Genomic DNA, 21,081 nt, shown 5'->3' with positions numbered 1-21,081 from the left:
CCACATTATATTTGGGTATCAAATAGGATTCATAGCAGCAGGTCAATACCCATGTCAGAGACGCAAACTCGGTCTCAACCTTTAAGTCTTTACTGAAGACTCATCTATCTCTTCAGTGGGTCATATGATTGAGTGTAGTCTGGCCCAGGAGTGGGAAGGTGAACGGAAAGGCTCTGGAGCAACAAACCGCCCTTGCCGTCTCTGCCTGGCCGGTTCCCCTCTTTCCACTGGGATTCTCTGCCTCTAGCCCTATTACGGGGGCTGAGTCACTGGCTTACTGGGGCTCTCTCATGCCGTCCCTGGAAGGGGTGCGTCACCTGATTGGGTTGATTCACTGATGTGGTCGTCCTGTCTGGGTTGGCGCCCCCCCTTGGGTTGTGCCATGGCGGAGATCTTTGTGGGCTATACTCAGCCTTGTCTCAGGATGGTAAGTTGGTGGTTGAAGATATCCCTCTAGTGGTGTGGGGGCTGTGCTTTGGCAAAGTGGGTGGGGTTATATCCTTCCTGTTTGGCCCTGTCCGGGGGTGTCCTCAGATGGGGCCACAGTGTCTCCTGACCCCTCCTGTCTCAGCCTCTAGTATTTATGCTGCAGTAGTTTATGTGTCGGGGGGCTAGGGTCAGTTTGTTATATCTGGAGTGCTTCTCCTGTCCTATTCGGTGTCCTATGTGTATCTAAGTGTGCGTTCTCTAATTCTCTCCTTCTCTCTTTCTTTCTCTCTCTCGGAAGACCTGAGCCCTAGGACCATGCCCCAGGACTACCTGACATGATGACTCCTTGCTGTCCCCAGTCCACCTGGCCGTGCTGCTGCTCCAGTTTCAACTGTTCTGCCTTATTATTATTATTATTATTCGACCATGCTGGTCATTTATGAACATTTGAACATCTTGGCCATGTTCTGTTATAATCTCCACCCGGCACAGCCAGAAGAGGACTGGCCACCCCACATAGCCTGGTTCCTCTCTAGGTTTCTTCCTAGGTTTTGGTCTTTCTAGGGAGTTTTTCCTAGCCACCGTGCTTCTACACCTGCATTGCTTGCTGTTTGGGGTTTTAGGCTGGGTTTCTGTACAGCACTTTGAGATATCAGCTGATGTATGAAGGGCTATATAAATACATTTGATTTGATTTGGTGTGCTGCGTTTAGATTTAGAGACTGGTAGATCTCATCAGACTGGCAAATGAAAAAGTAGATCTGACGTCAAAGAAGGTAGGGCACACCTGGTGTACAGTGTGTACTGAGTGTAATATGTGCATTATGCATGGTGAGAGGGTGTATCGATCACAGCAGGTTGATTGCACCTTAATTGGGGAGGACAGGCTCGCGGTAATGACTGGAGCAGAACAAGTGGAATTGATACCATTCGCTCCATTCCAGCTGTTATTATGAGCCGTCCTCCCCTCAGCAGCCTCCACTGGTGTACAGTGCATTGGGAAAGTATTCAGACTCGTTGACTTTTTCCAAATTGTATTACGTTACAGCCTTATTCTAAAATGGATTAAATATTGTTTTTTCTTCTCATCAATCTACACGTAATACCCCATAATTACAAAGCGAAAACAGTTTTATTTTAAATGTATTAAAAATAAGAAACCGAAATACCTTATTTACATAAGTATTCAGACGCTTTAATATGAGACTCGAAATTGTGCTCAGGTGCATCCTGTTTCCATTGATCTTTCTTGAAATGTTTCTACAACTTCATTGGAGTCCACCTGTGGTAAATTCAATTGATTGGACATGATTTGGAAAGGCACACACCTGTCTATATAAGTTGACAGGGCATGTCAGAGCAAAAACCAAGCCATGAGGTCGAAGGAATTGTCCGTAGAGCTCCGAGACAGGATTGTGAAGGGGCACAGATCTGGGGAAGGGTACCAAAAACTTGAAGGTCTCCAAGAACACAGTGGCCTCCATCCTTCTTAAATGGAAGAAGAGTGGAACCACCAAATATCAAATCAAATGTATTTATATAGCCCTTCGTACATCAGCTGATATCTCAGTGCTGTACAGAAACCCAGCCTAAAACCCCAAACAGCAAGCAATGCAGGTGTAGAAGCACGAGTTAAGAGTCTTCCTAGAACTGGCTGGCCGCCCGGCCAAACTGAACAATCAGGGGAGAAGGGCCTTGGTCAGAGAGGTGACCAAGAACCCAATGGTCACTCTGACAGAGCTCCAGAGTTCCTCTGTGGAGATGGGAGAACCTTCCAGAAGGAGAAACATCTCTGCAGCCCTCCACAAATCAGGTCTTTATGGTAGAGTGGCCTGACGGAAGCCACTCCTCAGTAAAATGCACATGACAACCCGCTTGGAGTTTTCCGAAAGGCACCTAAAGGACTCTGACTATGTGAAACAAGATTCTCTGGTTTGATGAAACCAAGATTGAACTCATTGGCCTGAATACTGAGGTGGTTATTTCTATATTATCAAATGAGGAGAGACAACCTTATCACACAAGTCAGAGTTATACTTAAACTAAATATGTAATCACTTATTAATAAGTGAATGATGTGAGTGCTCTGCAATAACGAGGCTGGTCAACCCAACACTCTTGACTGTTTGGTTGAGAGCCCTGACACACAGAATACAAAGATATTTTATAGCAAAGACACACACACACACACACACACACACACCTTAGTCTACATGACAAACAACAGATATGAGAAAGGAGTATCCCCCAGCCAGAAAGCATTTGCCGTGAAGACTGTTCTTATTGTATAGAAACCAGAGTTTGGCCCCTAAGACAAGGTTCCTCTCATCATTATCCATACCTGAGCCATCTCTCCCTGGTACCTTACATTACATAAACACCAACTCATTCTATGAAATGCATGCTGTATGTTTTATCACCAAACCATTTGGAAATCAATTGTCAGCATTGAGCCTCAAAGGCTCCTCTCACTTCACACAGACACAGATAAGCGAGTACTAATGGAACCCTGTTCTACTGCATAAATGGTAGTATTATAACATCATCTTGTAATTTCTCCACCATAATGCTAAGCGCCACGTCTGAAAGAACCCTTGCACCATCCCTACAGTGAGGCAGCATCATGCCGTGGGGATGTTTTTCCAGCATCAGGGACTGGGAGACTAGTCAGGATCAAGGGAAAGATGAACGGCGCAAAGTACAGAGAGATTCTTAATGAAAACCTTCTCCAGAGCGCTCAGGACCTCAGACTGGGGTGAAGGTTCACTTTCCAACAGGACAACGACCCTAACCACACAGCCTAGACAATGGAAGAGTGGCTTCGGAACAAGTCTCTGAATGTCCTTGAGTGGCCCAGGCAGAGCACAGACTTGAACCTGATCAAACATCTCTGGAGAGACTTGAAAATAGCTGTGCAGTGACGCTTCCCATCCAAGAGGATCTGCAGAGAAGAATGGGAGAAAAACTCCCCAAATACAGGTGTGCCAAGCTTGTAGCCTCATACCCAAGAAGACCCGAGGCTGCCAAAGATGCTTTAACAATTTACTGAGTAAAGGGTCTGAATACTTATGTAAATGTTTTTTTATATTTTTTATACATTTGCAAAAATGTCTAAAAACCTGTTTTTGCTTTGTCCTTATGTGGTACTGTGTGTAGATTGATGTGGGGGAAAAAACAATTGAATCCATTTTAGAATAAGGCTGTCATGTAACAAAATGTTGAAAAAGTCAAGGGGTCTGAACACTCCCGAATGCACTGTGTATATGTACCCTGGGTGGGTTGGCCTGCAGAGAGCCGAGGTAGTTCTCCAGGGCCATGTGGCGGCGGCTGTTGAGCAGGGCCTCCACCCGGGCCATGTGGGTCTCCACCAGCTGCTGCCTCTCTCCTGCTGCCTCCTGCTCCAGGGCCTCCACCTTCTCCTGGAAGTGCTGCACACAAAAAAATTAACACACACTAGACTGCACTCACACACATACGCATGCACACATGCACACACGCACGCACAAGGTAGTGTACCTGGATGACTGCCTTCTTGTCAGCGCGAGGGAGACTCTTGGCTTGTCTCTCTGCTTCCTCCCACTCTCTCATCACCTGGCGAGACACGTCAGTCACACAGAGGATTGTGGGTAGTGTAGTGAACTCCCTTATTGTCCATAGTTCACGTCAGAGAAGGGACCCCTCTCCCCCATAAGTTCTCCCTCTTTCACAAACACACAGGCTAATTTTCTCTCTCACTCTCATACACACAGACCTGAGACATCCTCTCGCGGTGCTTGGCCTCCAGACTCTCCTTGGCCTGCTGGAAGTTGGCGTGTTCGCTGTCGTCTCCGGGAGACTCCAGGTAACGGTCCACCGCGCCAGGGGGGGAGGGGGCCGTGGTGGGCACTGGGAGAGGAGGAAGAAAATGCGATAAAGGGGAGAGGAGGAAGGGGATTTCCACAAAAGGGTCCAAAGGTAACTGTTTGATCACTCAAAAGGTTAAACAGCGGCATATCCTCCTCCCACATTTCTACCTTATTGTCACTGTAATCTGAAACTATACTAAGACATTAAGGGTCTGAACACACAGACAGACAGGTAGACCTGGCAGTCAGGTAGAGAGACAGGTCAAACACAGACAGACCTGGCAGTCAGGTAGAGAGACAGGTCAACCACACAGACAGACCTGGCAGTCAGGTAGAGAGACAGGTCAAACACAGACAGACCTGGCAGTCAGGTAGAGAGACAGGTCAACCACACAGACAGACCTGGCAGTCAGGTAGAGAGACAGGTCAACCACACAGACAGACCTGGCAGTCAGGTAGAGAGACAGGTCAACCACACAGACAGACCTGGCAGTCAGGTAGAGAGACAGGTCAACCACACAGACAGACCTGGCAGTCAGGTAGAGAGACAGGTCAACCACACAGACAGACCTGGCAGTCAGGTAGAGAGACAGGTCAACCACACAGACAGACCTGGCAGTCAGGTAGAGAGACAGGTCAACCACACAGACAGACCTGGCAGTCAGGTAGAGAGACAGGTCAACCACACAGACAGACCTGGCAGTCAGGTAGAGAGACAGGTCAAACACACAGACAGACATGGCAGTCAGGTAGAGAGACAGGTCAAACACACAGACAGACATGGCAGTCAGGTAAAGAGACAGGTCAACCACACAGACAGCTCAAACACACAGACAGACAGGTAGAGCTGGCAGTCAGGTAGAGAGACAGGTCAAACACACAGACAGGTAGACCTGGCAGTCAGGTAGCGAGACCGGTCAACCACACAGACAGACAGGTAGACCTGGCAGTCAGGTAGAGAGACAGGTCAACCACACAGACAGACAGGTAGACCTGGCAGTCAGGTAGAGAGACAGGTCAACCACACAGACAGCTCAAACACACAGACAGACAGGTAGAGCTGGCAGTCAGGTAGAGAGACAGGTCAAACACACAGACAGGTAGACCTGGCAGTCAGGTAGCGAGACCGGTCAACCACACAGACAGACAGGTAGACCTGGCAGTCAGGTAGAGAGACAGGTCAAACACACAGACAGGTAGACCTGGCAGTCAGGTAGAAAGACAGGTCAACCACACAGACAGACAGGTAGACCTGGCAGACAGGTGAACCACACAGACAGAAAGAGATCAACCACATAGACAGACAGGTAGTGACAGGTCAACCACACAGACAGGTAGAGAGATGGTCAACCCCACAGACAGACAGGTCAACCACACACACAGACAGGTAGAGAGACAGGTCAACCACACAGACAGAGAGGTAGGTAGAGAGACAGGTCAGCCACACAGAAAGACAGGTGAGCCACACAGACCGAAAGACAGACAGGTAGAGAGACAGGTCAAGCACACAGACAGAAAGAGACAGGTCAACCACACGGACAGAAAAAGACAGGTCAGACAGACAGACCAGACAGACAGATCAACCACACAGACAGGTCAGCCACACAGACAGAGAGACAGGTAGAGAGACTGGTCAACCACACAGACAGACAGGTAGAGAGACAGGTCAAACACACAAAGACAGGTAGACCTGGCAGACAGGTGGAGAGACAGGTCAACCACACAGACATACAGGTAGAGAAACAGGTCAGCCACACAGACAGACAGGTAGAGAGACAGGTCAACAACACAAAGACAAGTAAACCTGGAAGACAGGTGGAGAGACAGGTCAACCGCACAGACAGACAGGTCAACCGCACAGACAGACAGGTCAATCGCACAGACAAACAGGTAGAGAAACAGGTGAACCACACAGAGACAGACACAAGTCAACCACACAGAGAGACAGGTCAACAACACAGGTCAACCACACAGACAGGTAAAACACACAGACAGACAGACAGACAGACAGGTTAGCCACACAAAGACAAGTAGACCTGGCAGACAGGTGGAGAGACCGGTGAACCACACAGACAGACAGGTAGAGAGACAGGTCAACCAGACAGACAGGCAGGTAGGTAGAGAAACAGGTCAACCAGACAGACAGACAGGTGATATACCAGTCTGCCTTGACATTTTTTTGTGTGTGGGTGTGTATGCATGCACGAGATAAGGGAGACTGGAAATTCTGCCTAGTCAGGATCAGGGTAGGCGTGCTTAACTGCGCGGAAAGTGCCGGAAAAGAGTGGAACAGCCAGGCTGGGGCTGGGAAACAGACAGAGACTCAACCAACTGACATACGCACGAACACACGAACACACACACACACACACACAGATTTAAAGAGACACTGCTGCTGTTAGGTTAAACCAGTTAGAACATCAACTCATTAACCCACTGCCAGGTCAGGCCACCATAAATCACCAGACAAACACTGTCACACACACACAATGTTATTGAGTTGGTTAGTGAGTGATGGAGTGAGTCAGAGAATCGTTGCAAAAGCAGAAGAGTGAAGGGGTGAGTGAGTGAGTGGGCTATTTTCCAGTGACATTTTCTGCTAATGTCGGCGCAGATACTTCCTAATATCTCGTCCGTTTCTTGATTAAGTCATTATACAGTTTTTTTTTTTTTAATATCAGAATGACCTAATTGAAAGGTCAACCTCTGTCTGTACCAAGCCACCTGTTCACCCAATAGAGCAGACTATTTTGTTCGGAACACTCTGCACTTCCCCAAAACCTGAGATGGATCCAGACCCTCCAGGTTTGTTGCAGTAAAACAGTCTTAGCTATCCAGAGTAATGGTTCATCTGTAATAACTACTATTGGAGGGAAATGAAAGATCAACACATTTCGAAAAAGGCTGTGCATGTTATTTACCTTCCATCATCTTCTAAGAGTGGCAGAAAATCTCTTTAATGAAAACTTAAAAGTATCCATCATTGACAAATATGATGTAAAATTTACACTGAACAAAAATATCAAAACAACATAAAGTGTTGGTCCCATGTTTCATTAACTGAAATAAAAGGTCCCATAAATGTTCCATATGAACAAAAGGCTTATTTCGCTCACATTTTGTGCACAAATGTGTTTACATACATTAGTGAGCATTTCTATTTTGCCAAGATAATCCATCCACCCGACAGGTGTTTTATATCAAGAAGCTGATTAAACAGCATGATCATTACGCAGGTGCACCTTGCGCTGGGGACAAATACCACTCAAATGTGCAGTTGTGTCACACAACACAATGCCACAGACGTGTCAAGTTTCGAGGGAGAGGCCATTGAAGAGGAATGGGACAACAGTCTGATAAACTCTATTCAAATAAGATGTGCCGCTCTGCATGAGGCAAATGATGGTCACACCAGATACTGACTGCTTTTCTGATTCACGCATCTACATTTAGTTTTATTTAAGTATCTGTGACCAATAAAATGGATATCTGTATTCCCAGTCATGTGAAATCCATAGATTAGGGCATAATGAATTCATTTCAATTGACTGATTTCCTTATATGAACTGTAACTCAGTAAAATCTTTGAAATTGTTGCATGTTGTTTATATATTTTTGTTCAGTATAGAAATGAAACATCTTCCCCTTTCAGAGTAGGTAGTACATCACTTGTGCGTCAAGTGTCTAAGAGCCATCAGACAGGTAGACTGTGTTAGACAGACAGACAGCTCAGAGAGGCAGACAGCTCAGAGGCAGACAGCAGGGGTTATAGTCCCCAAGGCAAGGGGCCTAGAGGTCCATATCGGGGGTCCAGTCCGGGGACTTACACACACTGGTGCTGCAGACAGACAGGCAGTACTCCTCTGAGTCAAAGTTATTCCGGTTGCCCCCACACCCTCCAAAGAGGAAGGGGGCACAGGTGCCCTTCTCTGGCACGAAGTACCAACGCTCCAGAATGGCATGGCACGGGCCCGACTCAGCACGCGCCCAACACACCTCTGAGAAAGACACACACTCTTAAAACACACACTCACACAGAGCAATCACACACACTGGGTGTGTTTACACAGTATGTTCAAACATACACACATCTTCTCCACCTTTGAAACCTCTCCACAAATCCTTGGAGAAAAACAAACAAACAAGTAATTATCTCTTTCAATCCATGGCTTGTTCTTACCTCTGACGACTTCCTCAACCGACTCAGTGGTGGTCGTGGTGGTGGTTGTCATGGCGATGTTGGAGGTGCCTTCACCACTGTCCCGTTCATCGGTCACGTCATCCTCATCGTCTTCATCATCATCATCCTCAAGACCATCTCCGTCCTCGTCTCTGTCAAAGGCATCCTCTTCGTCATCCTCCTCAGTGGTGACAGCCCCCTGATCCGCCTGGCGAGGCATGCTGTAGGGAGAGAAGGTGGAACGTGAGTCTATCAGTGTGTGTAGTCTGGTTGTGCAGGTTATCTGTCAAAAGGATTTAACCACTGGTTTAGGAACTTGAGTAAGTATTTAAGATGATGTGTGTGTGTGCTTAAATGTCTGGATGTTTGTGTCTGCCTGTATGCATCTGTGCTTGCTCCTTTATGTGTGCACGCATTGTGTGTATGCATTGTGTTTGTGCGTGCGTACCTGTTATCGGTATATTCAGTCTCATCTCCACCCCACCACACATCAGACTCAGTCAGCTCCACACTGTCTGACTCGCGCTGTGTCTCCGCTGGGCAACACACAAACTCCACCCCTCGGAAACGGTCGATGCCGCATGGCAACAGCATCCCGTAGTCATGGAGATTCATGGTGCGGTCTCCGCAGGACTGATAATAATAGTAATTAGAAAACATCTCATTTGCCTGTCACTTTTTAAGACACAGATCTTTACATATCACTAGTGGCAAGATGGTTTTCTGGTCAGGTACATGCTCAGGATAAAACTATGCAAAAGACTAAAGGTGATACAAATAAATAATATGAAGCAAATCAATCATTGGTAGAATTCTAGCTTATAGAATCAGTCAAAAATAATAGGATGAGGTGAGGAGCAGAGAGCAGTCATGCATGCATGGGAGGATGGACCGAGATAAAGGGCTGAGTCATCGCAGCCCAGCACACACTCCCTCAGAATATGAGAGAGAGTAGAGAATACTGATAGGGTGAATCATCCAGAGGTATGGGGGTCAATGGGAGTCAAAGGGGAAGAGGCCCTCAGGGAATCCCTGCTGACTACACAGGATTCCCTGAACACACCCCTTATTACCAGTGCAAGTGAAGAAATTACGCACTAGGAAAAAAGAGAAGAAAGGAGAAGAGGGGGGGGGGGGGTGAAATGAAGAGAACTATAGTTGCATATAACTAGGTTCCTCCACTGGATTCACATCCTACCATACCTTTATCTGTACATTATACCTTGAAGCTATTTTATCGCCCCCAGAAACCTCCTTTTACTCTCTGCTCCAGACGTTCTAGACGACCAATTCTCATAGCTTTTAGCCGTACCCTTATCCTACTCCTCCTCTGTTGATGTAGAGGTGAATCCAGGCCCTGCAGTGCCTAGCTCCACTCCTATTCCCCAGGCGCTTTCTTTTGATGATTTCTGTAACTGTAAAAAGCCTTGGTTTCATGCACGTTAACATTAGAAGCCTAATCCCTAAATTTGTTTTATTCACTATTTTAGCACATTCTGCCAACCCGGATGTTCTAGCCGTGTCTGAATCCTGGCATAGGAAGACCACCAAAAATTCTGAAATCTTCATCCCTAACTAGAACATTTTCAGACAAGATAGAACGGCCAAAGGGGGCGGTGTTGCAATCTACTGCAAAGATAGCCTGCAGAGTTCTGTCCTACTATCCAGGTCTGTACCCAAACAATTTGAACTTCTACTTTTAAAAATCCACCTCTCTAAAAACCAGTCTCTCACCTGTCGTGGAATAATCAGAATTTGTTGGTAACATATGTAAGATGTTTTTCATATTCATCATATGTTTGCAAAGTTACTTCTCATCAAGAATGTTATTTTTGTATAATACTGTGGCAGGGTTTGCAGTATCTGTTCTATGTCAAGACTAAGTTGTTTGGGCTAGAGAGAGGGGAGAGGTCAAGTGTGTATCTCTTGGCTCCACAATGTCTGTGTGCCAGTCAGTGTCTCTGTGATCTTGTCAAGATAGGATTGGTTGTATCTAAATGACAATTTGATATATGCCTGTTGATATGGAGGGTTGGTTTATGGTTCTGGGGTTTGAGTAAGGAGACAAAGCTGAACGATTAATTATTGCCGATGCTGTCTTATCCTGTGTGTGTCTTTGCTATAAAGGACCTCATTTGAAATGTGGAAGGGGCTCTCAGAGAATTCATGGTTAGACACTGAATTGCCTGAGAGTCACAGGATTGTGATAGAGCTCATATAATTAAAAGATGGACTTTGATAACTAACTCTGACTTGTGTTGTGGTTTGCTCCCATGATTTGGTAAATAGAGGAAATTTCCACGACACACCGTAGCCGCCTGCTATAGACCACCCTCTGTCCCCAGCTGTGCTCTGGACACCATATGTGATCTGATTGCCCCCCATCTATCTTCAGAGCTCGTGTTGCTAAGTGACCTAAACTGGAAGATGCTTAACACCCCAGCCATCCTACAATCTAAGCTTGATGCCCACAATCTCACACAAATTGTCAATGAACCTACCAGGTACCACCCCAAAGCCGTAAACATGGGCACCCGCATAGATATCATCCTAACCAACTTGCCCTCCAAATACACCTCTGCACCCAACTTGCCCTCTAAAGATCTCAATGATCACTGCCTCATTGCCTGCTTCCGTAATGGGTCAGCGGTCAAACGACCTCCGCTCATCACTGTCAAACGCTCCCTGAAACACTTCAGTGAGCAGGCCTTTCTAATCGCCCTGGCCAGGGTATCCTGGAAGGACATTGACCTCATCCCGTCAGTAAAGGATGCCTTTTTAAATGACTTCCTCACCATCTTAAATAAGCATGCCCCATTCAAGAAATTTAGAACCAGGAACAGATATAGCCCTTGGTTCTCTCCAGACCTGACTGCCCTTAACTAACACAAAAACATCCTATGGCGTTATGTATTAGCATCGAACAGCCCCCGTGATATGCAACTTTTCAGGGAAGCTAGAAACCGATGTACACAGGCAGTTAGAAAAGCCAAGGCTAGCTTTTTCAAGCTGAAAGTTGCTTCCTGCAACACTAACTCAAAAAAGTTCTGGGACACTGTAAAGTCCATGGAGAATAAGAACACCTCCTCCCAGCTGCCCACTGCACTGAAGATAGTGTTTCCTGTCACCACCGATAATTCCACTATAATTGAAAATTTCAAAAAGCATTTTTCTACGGCTGGCCATGCTTTCCCCACCTGGCTACCCCTACCCCGGTCAACAGCACTGCACCCCCCACAGCAACTCGCCCAAGCATTTCCCATTTCTCCTTCTCCCAAATCCAGTCAGCTGATGTTCTGAAAGAGCTGCAAAATCTGGACCCCTACAAATCAGCCAGGCTAGACAATCTGGACCCTTTCTTTCTAAAATTATCTGCCAAAATTGTTGCCACCCCTATTACTAGCCTGCTCAACCTCTCTTTCGTGTCGTCTGAGATTCCCAAAGATTGGAAAGCAGCTGCGGTCATCCCCCTCTTCAAAGGGGGACACACTCTTGACCCAAACTGCTACAGACCTATATCTATCCTGCCCTGCCTTTCTAAGTTCTTCGAAAGCCAAGTCAACAAACAGAATACCAACCATTTTGAATCCCACCATACCTTCTCCGCTATGCAATCTGGTTTCAGAGCTGGTCATGGGTGCATCTCAGCCACACTCAAGGTCCTAAACGATATCGTAACTGCCATCGATAAGAAACAATACTGTGCAGCCGTATTCATTGACCTGGCCAAGGCTTTCGACTCTGTCAATCACCACATCCTCATTGGCAGACTCGATAGCCTTGGTTTCTCAAATGATTGCCTCGCCTGGTTAACCAACTACTTCTCTGATAGAGTTCAGTGTGTAAAATCGGAGGGCCTGTTGTCCGGGCCTCTGACAGTCTCTATGGGGGTGCCACAGGGTTCAATTATTGGACCGACTCTCTTCTCTGTATACATCAATGATGTCACTCTTGCGTGAGTCTCCGATCCACCTCTACGCAGACGACACCCTTCTGTATACTTCTGGCCCTTCTTTGGACACTGTGTTAACAACCCTCCAGTCGAGCTTCAATGCCATACAACTCCCCTTCCGTGGCCTCCAATTGCTCTTAAATACAAGTAAAACTAAACGCATGCTCTTCAACCGATCGCTGCCTGCACCTCCCCGCCTGTCCAACATCACTACTCTGGGCGGTTCTGACTTAGAATATGTGGACAACTACAAATACCTAGGTGTCTGGTTAGACTGAACACTCTCCTTCCAGACTCACATCAAACATCTCCAATCCAAAGTTAAATCTAGACTTGGCTTCCTATTTTGCAACAAAGCATCCTTCACTCATGCTGCCAAACATACCCGTGTAAAACTGACCATCCTACCGATCCTCGACTTTGGCGATGTCATTTACAAAATAGCCTCCAATACCCTACTCAATAAATTGGATGCAGTCTATCACAGTGCCATCCGTTTTGTCACCAAAGCCCCATATACTACCCACCACTGCGACCTGTACGCTCTCGTTGGCTGGCCCTCGCTTCATACTCGTCGCCAAACCCACTGGCTCCAGGTCATCTACAAGACCCTGCTAGGTAAAGTCCCCCCTTATCTCAGCTCACTGGTCACCATAGCAGCACCCACCCGTAGCACGCACTCCAGCAGGTATATCTCTCTGGTCACCCCCAAAACCAATTATTTCTTTGGCCGCCTCTCCTTCCAGTTCTCTGCTGCCAATGACTAGAACGAACTACATACATCTCTGAAACTGGAAACACTTATCTCCCTCACTAGCTTTAAGCACCAGCTGTCAGAGCAGCTCACAGATTACTGCACCTGTACATAGCCCATCTATAATTTAGCCCAAACAACTACCTCTTCTTCTACTGTATTTATTTTGCTCCTTTGCACCCCATTATTTCTATTCTTCCGCTGCAAATCTACCATTCCAGTGTTTTACTTGCTATTTTGTATTTACTTCGCCACCATGGCCTTTTTTTTTACCTCCCTTATCTCACCTCATTTGCTCACATTGTATATAGACTTTTTTTTTATTATTGACTTAGTTTTTTTTATCCCATGTGTAACTCTGTGTTGTTGTATGTGTCGAACTGCTTTGCTTTATCTTGGCCAGGTCGCAATTGTAAATGAGAACGTGTTCTCAACTTGCTAAATAAAGGTGATAAAACTGGTTAAATAAAGGTGAAATAAATAAATAAATAAAAGTTTAAAAAATAGAATGAAGAAACAAGGAAAGAACAGGACATTGAGAGACCAAGACAAAACTGATTAAAAGATGAATGTGCGTGAGTGATTCCCGTAGCTGCGAGCCAAAGCCAAGCTTAGTCACAAAAGAGATTATTTTGTTGATTATCAAAACGATCTTTGGTTTGTAAGTGAAGTGCTCTGAACTGAACCGTCCGAGTGCCATTCTATGAACATATATATATATATATATATATTTATATATATTTAAAGCTGACTCTTCCTCTGTTTACACCACCCCTTGCTACCGTATAGATCCGAACCCCCCTGGACTGATAACACTAGATCGATAGAGGAGAGAACACGAGATGGATCGATAGATGGGTAGATTAATAGATGAGAGAATACTAGATATAGAAGAGAATACAAGATGGATAGAAGAGGACTGGCCACCCATAATAGCCTGGTTCCTCTAGGTTTCTTCCTAGGTTCCGGCCTTTCTAGGGAGATATTCCTAACAACCGTGCTTCTACACCTGCATTGTTGCTGATTGGGGTTTTAGGCTGGGTTTCTGTACAGCATGTTGTGACATCATCTGATGTAAGAAGGGCTCTATAAATACATTTAATTGATTGATAGATAGAGGTGAGACAACTTCAACAATATAAAAAGCAAGAGCAGGAGAAGAACAGAGCGCTAGAGGAGAGGATCAGACTGCTGGAGGAAAGGGTTAGAGGGATGGCGTGTGACAGAACAACCCACTAGAGGTGGCCACCTCCGCAGAAGCCAGCAGACCAGCCCACCTCAGCTCCTGACAAAAGTCTTGACACCACAGCAGAACAGTCCACACCAGACCCTGACCATAGCATCAACATCACAGCAGAACAGAACAGACAAATGAAGAACCCCAAGCCCAGAGGACCTCACCCCCTCTGAGCACCCCCCCCACTGTTAGCCTTCCTGACCCCACACACACACACACCCACTGAGGACATACGCAAGACACAGATTGTACTCAAACAGGAAATATATACAATATATTTTTTTCTCCCAAACACAGTGCGTCTAAACTCTGGTGTCCAGACAACCAGCGCGCCCTAGACCTTCTGTCTGAGGACCAACTAGGTTCACCTAGCCACATAATATTACACACAGACACAAACAATCTGAGAACACAGAAGGAAAAGGTGGCCACAGCACTGAAGGGAGTGATTGAAAAAGCTTCTTCTACTTTCCCCAATGCACAAGTGCGTATCTCCACCCTGCTAGATGACCGTGAACTTCTGGGAACAGCAGAGGGAGCAGCCCGCTATCCACATCGACAAGGCAGTAGTGGAGAAGGTGGGAAGTTAAGTTCCTCGCCGTACACATCACGGACAAACTGAAATGGTCCACCCACACAGACAGTGTGGTGAAGAAGGCGCAGCAGCGCCTCTTCAACCTCAGGAGGCTGAAGAAATTTGGCTTGTCACCAAAAACACAAACTTTTACAGATGCACAATCGAGAGCATCCTGTCGGGCTGTATCACCGCCTGGTACGGCAACTGCTCCACCCACAACCGCAAGGCTATCCAGAGGGTAGTGAGGTCTGCACAATGCATCACCGGGGGCACACTACCTGCCCTCCAGAATACCTACACCACCCGATGTCACAGGAAGGCCATAAAGATCATCAAGGACAACAACCACCCGAGTCACTGCCTGTTCACCCTGCTATCATCCAGAAGGCGAGGTCAGTACAGGTGCATCAAAGCGGGGCCCGAGAGACTGAAAAACAGCTTCTATCTCAAGGCCATCAGACTGTTAAACAGTCATCACTAACATTGAGGGGCTGCTGCCAACATACTGACTCAACTCTAGCCACTTTAATAATGGAAAAATTGATGTAATAATTGTATCACTAGTCACTTTAAACAATGCCACTTTATATAATGTTTACATACCCTACATTACTCATCTCATATGTATATACTGTACTCTATATCATCTACTGCATCTTGACTATGCTGAACGGCCATCTCTCATCCATATATTTATATGTACATATTCTTAGCCATTCCTTTACACTTGTGTGTACAAGGTAGTTGTTGTGAAATTGTTAGGTTAAATTACTTGTTAGATATTACTGCATGGTCGGAACAAGAAGCACAAGCATTTCGCTACACTCGCATTAACATCTGCTAACCATGTGTATATGACAAATAAAATTAGATTTTCTACCACGAAAGACTTCCACCCTGCTACCATACAGCAGGTAAACTCAAGTATTTCCCATGACAGTGCCTCAAAACCAAATGTTTTCCTGGTCCACCACTCCACCCTGGACTTGATCAGCATCTATGAGCAGGTCCACCTATACAAGGCAGCAGTGCCCACCTTCGCCAGGACTCTAAAGGACATCGCTCTCAAACGCAGCCCCAACACTTCACACAGGAGCAACAAATCAATGGACACCCCGCCCAGACCAGCGACACTCCCAAACCTGCGGGACTCCCCCTGGACCTACACATAGAGGACCCATGCCGAGAGGACCTACATCCAGACCACAACACCACCAGCCACATACACACACACACACACACACACACACACACACCCCCACCAATCAACCATGCCCACAACCCATTTAGGCCCCCTCAGATCAGACCTATGCTCCTCCTTCCCACCCCATGCACCCCACCCCCGCAAAGAGGGCCTCAACATGGAAGTTACACATACGCCCAGGCAGTGAGTGGGCAAACGGGCCCAACCCCCACTCTTACACTAGCCCAAGCCAATGGCATGTATCAGATGCTCAGCAGGCTCTGCTCACACTTACTGGCCTGAGGCCAAACCACACGAACAACAACATTGGACACTTTATGGAACACAAAGCCTTCACTATCTCATCCTGGAATATCCAAGGTCTGAGGTCATCTGCCTTTATGGAACACAAAGCCTTCACCATCTCATCCTGGAATATCCAAGGTCTGAGGTCATCTGCCTTTATGGAACACAAAGCCTTCACCATCTCATCCTGGAATATCCAAGGTCTGAGGTCATCTGCCTTTATGGAACACAAAGCCTTCACCATCTCATCCTGGAATATCCAAGGCCTGAGGTCATCTGCCTTTATGGAACACAAAGCCTTCACTATCTCATCCTGGAATATCCAAGGCCTGAGGTCATCTGCCTTTATGGAACACAAAGCCTTCACTATCTCATCCTGGAATATCCAAGGCCTGAGGTCATCTGCCTTTATGGAACACAAAGCCTTCACTATCTCATCCTGGAATATCCAAGGCCTGAGGTCATCTGCCTTTGGCCTAAAGATCAGGAACCTGGACTTCATCAAAGAAATCGGTAATACAGACATCGTCATCCTACAAGTAAACCTGGTATAGAGGAGACGGACCCACTGGTTGCCCTCTAGGTTACAGAGAGCTGGTAGTCCCATCCACTAAACTACCAGGTGTGAAACAGGGAAGGGACTCAGGGGGTAAGCTAATTTGGTAAAGAGCAGACCTAACTCACTCCATTAAATTAATCAAAACAGGAATATTTTACGTTTGGCTAGAAATTCAAAAAGGAAATTACCTCAAGAGAAAAATGTCCTCCTGTGTGCTACCTATATCCCCCCACTAGAATCCCCATACTTTAATGAAGACAGCTTCTCCATCCTGGAGGGGGAAATCAATCATTTCAAGGGAGAGAATGTACTAGTCTGTGGCAACCTAAATGCTATCCTGGAGGGGGAAATCAATCAATTCTCTTCCAGGGAGAGAATTTACTAGTCTGTAGCAACCTAAATGCCAGAACGAGACAAGAACCTGACACCCTCAGCACCCAAGGGGACAAACACCTGCCTGGAGGTGACAGCATTCCCTCCCTCATATGCCCCCCTAGACACAACTATGACATCATGACCAACAAAAACAAGTCACAACTCCCGCAGCTCTGTCGCACGCCGGGTATGTCCATAGTCAATGGTAGGCTTCGAGGGGACTCCTATGGTAGGTACACCTACAGCTCTGTCGCACGCTGGGTATGTCCATAGTCAATGGTAGGCTTCGAGGGGACTCCTATGGTAGGTACACCTACAGCTCTGTCGCACGCTGGGTATGTCCATAGTCAATGGTAGGCTTCGAGGGGACTCCTATGGTAGGTACACCTACAGCTCTGTCGCACGCTGGGTATGTCCATAGTCAATGGTAGGCTTCGAGGGGACTCCTATGGTAGGTACACCTACAGCTCTGTCGCACGCTGGTTATGTCCATAGTCAATGGTAGGCTTCGAGGGGACTCCTATGGTAGGTACACCTACAGCTCTGTCGCACGCTGGGTATGTCCATAGTCAATGGTAGGCTTCGAGGGGACTCCTATGGTAGGTACACCTACAGCTCTGTCGCACGCTGGGTATGTCCATAGTCAATGGTAGGCTTCGAGGGGACTCCTATGGTAGGTACACCTACAGCTCTGTCGCACGCTGGGTATGTCCATAGTCAATGGTAGGCTTCGAGGGGACTCCTATGGTAGGTACACCTACAGCTCTGTCGCACGCTGGTTATGTCCATAGTCAATGGTAGGCTTCGAGGGGACTCCTATGGTAGGTACACCTACAGCTCTGTCGCACGCTGGTTATGTCCATAGTCAATGGTAGGCTTCGAGGGGACTCCTATGGTAGGTACACCTACAGCTCTGTCGCACGCTGGGTATGTCCATAGTCAATGGTAGGCTTCGAGGGGACTCCTATGGTAGGTACACCTATAGCTCATCTCTTGGCAGTAGTACTGTAGACTACTTTATCACTGACCTCAACCCAGTCTCTCAGAGTGTTCACAGTCAGCCCACTTACACCCCTATCAGACCACAGCAAAATCACAATCTACATGAACAGAGCAATACTCAATCATGAGGCATCAAAGCCAAAGGAAGTGAGTAATATTAAGAAATGCTATAGATGGAAGGAATGTTTGGAAACCTACCAAAAAAACAATTAGGCAACAACAAATTCAATCCCTTTTAGACAACTTCCTGGATAAAATATTCCACTGTAATAGTGAAGGCGTAAACTGGGCAGTAGAAAATCTTATATCAGCTTCCCTATCAAATCCAAAAAAAAATGAAGAAAATGAACCACAATGACAAATGGTTTGATGAAGAATGCAAAAATTTAAGAAAGAAATTGAGAAACCTGTCCAACCAAAAACAAAGACCCGGAACACCTGAGTTTGGTGAATCACTAAAACAATACAGAAATACACTACGGAAAAGAGGGAACAGCACGTCAGAAATCAGCTCAATGTAATTGAAGAATCCATATAGTCTCACCACTTCTGGGAAAACTGGAAAACCCTAAACACAAAGAATTATCTATCCAAAATGGAGATGTATGGGTAAACCACTTCTCCAATCTTTTTGGCTCTATAACAAAGAACAAACAGCAAAAACATATACATGATCAAATACAAATCTTAGAATGAACTATTAAAGACTACCAAAACCCACTGGATTCTCCAATTACCTTGAATGAACTACAGGACAAAATAAAAACCCTCCAACCCAAAAAGGCCTGTGGTGTTGATGGTATCCTCAATGAAATGATCAAATATATAGACAACAAAATCCAATTGGCTATACTAAAACTCTAACATCATCCTTAGCTCTGGCATCTTCCCCAGTATTTGGAAACAAGGACTGATCACCCCAATCCACAAAAGTGGAGACAAATTTGACCCCAATAACTACCGTGGGATATGAGTCAACAGCAGCATTGGGAAAATCCTCTGCATTTTCATTAACAGCAGACTTGTACATTTCCTCTGTGAAAATAATGTACTGCGCAAATGTCAAATTGGCTTTTTACCAAATTATCACACGACAGACCACGTATTCACATTGCACACCCTAATTGACAAACAAACTAACCAAAACAAAGACAAAGTCTTCTCATTCTTCGTTGATTTAAAAAATGCCTCCGACTCAATTTGGCATGAGGGTCTGCTATACAAATTGATGGAAAGTGGTGTTGGGGGAAAAACAAACAACATTATAAATTCCATGTACACAAACAACAAGTGCGCCGTTAAAATAGGTAAAAAGCACACACATTTCTTCCCACAGGGCCGTGGGGGGAGACAGGGATGCAGACCCTCTTCAACATATACAGTGGGACAAAAAAAGTATTTAGTCAGCCACCAATTGTGCAAGTTCTCCCACCAAAAAAAATCCAGAAAATCACATTATAGGAATTTTTAATGAATTTATTTGCAAATTATGGTGGAAAATAAGTATTTGGTCAATAACAAAAGTTTCTCAATACTGTCATATACCCTTTGTTGGCAATGACAGAGGTCAAACGTTTTCTGTAAGTCTTCACAAGGTTTTCACACACTGTTGCTGGTATTTTGGCCCATTCCTCCATGCAGATCTCCTCTAGAGCAGTGATGTTTTGGGGCTGTTGCTGGGCAACACGGACTTTCAACTCCCTCCAAAGATTTTCTATGGGGTTGAGATCTGGAAACTGGCTAGGCCACTCCAGGACCTTGAAATGCTTCTTACGAAGCCACTCCTTCGTTGCCCGGGCGGTGTGTTTGGGATCATTATCATGCTGAACGACCCAGCCACGTTTCATCTTCAATGCTCATCTTCAAGTCCCTGGCAGCGTAGTGTGTTACTGATGGTAGGCTTTGTTACTTTGGTCCCAGCTCTCTGCAGGTCATTCACTAGGTCCCCCTGTGTGGTTCTGGGATTTTTGCTCACCGTTCTTGTGATCATTTTGACCCCACGGGGTGAGATCTTGCGTGGAGCCCCAGATCGAGGGAGATTATCAGTGGTCTTGTATGTCTTCCATTTCCTAATAATTTCTCCCACAGTTGATTTCTTCAAACCAAGCTGCTTACCTATTGCAGATTCAGTCTTCCCAGCCTGGTGCAGGTCTACAATTTTGTTTCTGGTGTCCTTTGACAGCTCTTTGGTCTTGGCCATAGTGGAGTTTGGAGTGTGAATGTTTGAGGTTGTGGACAGGTGTCTTTTATACTGATAATAAGTTCAAACAGGTGCCATTAATACAGGTAACGAGTGGAGGACAGAGGAGCCTCTTAAAGAAGAAGTTACAGGTCTGTGAGAGCCAGAAATCATGCTTGTTTGTAGGTGACCAAATACTTATTTTCCACCATAATTTGCAAATAAATTCATTAAAAACCCTACAATGTGATTTTCTGGATTTTTTTTCTCATTTTGTCTGTCATAGTTGAAGTGTACCTATGATGAAAATTACAGGCCTCTCATCTTTTTAAGTGGGAGAACTTGCACAATTGGTGGCTGACTAAATACTTTTTTGCCCCACTGTATATCAACGAATTGGTGAGGGCAACAGAACAGTCTGCAGCATCCGGCCTCACCCTGCTAGAATCTGAAGTCAAATGTCTACTGTTTTCTGATAATCTGGTGCTTCTGTCACCAACCAA

At 45.9% G+C, this 21,081-nt stretch overlaps 1 protein-coding gene across 2 annotated transcripts in view; it reads right to left on the bottom strand.

Annotated features, from left to right (window-relative positions):
• Nucleotides 1–21,081, bottom strand: part of LOC110520491 (amyloid-beta A4 protein) — a 54,384-nt gene that overhangs the window by 10,421 nt on the left and 22,882 nt on the right. The window contains exons 5-10 of one of the 2 annotated variants that reach the window (XM_090230273.1): nucleotides 8,903–9,087; nucleotides 8,455–8,675; nucleotides 8,102–8,272; nucleotides 4,181–4,314; nucleotides 3,946–4,020; nucleotides 3,699–3,857 (exon numbers count right to left, since the gene is read on the bottom strand). In XM_090230273.1, the coding sequence (XP_090086399.1) occupies nucleotides 3,699–3,857; nucleotides 3,946–4,020; nucleotides 4,181–4,314; nucleotides 8,102–8,272; nucleotides 8,455–8,675; nucleotides 8,903–9,087 (945 nt within the window). The remainder of the gene's footprint in view (nucleotides 1–3,698; nucleotides 3,858–3,945; nucleotides 4,021–4,180; nucleotides 4,315–8,101; nucleotides 8,273–8,454; nucleotides 8,676–8,902; nucleotides 9,088–21,081) is intronic. The other variant, XM_090230274.1, reaches the window with a different exon arrangement.

The sequence above is a fragment of the Oncorhynchus mykiss genome, chromosome 3, assembly GCF_057628025.1.
Source record: "Oncorhynchus mykiss isolate SJ-2025 chromosome 3, ASM5762802v1, whole genome shotgun sequence".
Classification (NCBI taxonomy): domain Eukaryota; kingdom Metazoa; phylum Chordata; class Actinopteri; order Salmoniformes; family Salmonidae; genus Oncorhynchus; species Oncorhynchus mykiss.
This window is presented reverse-complemented; position numbering and strand designations above follow the sequence as displayed.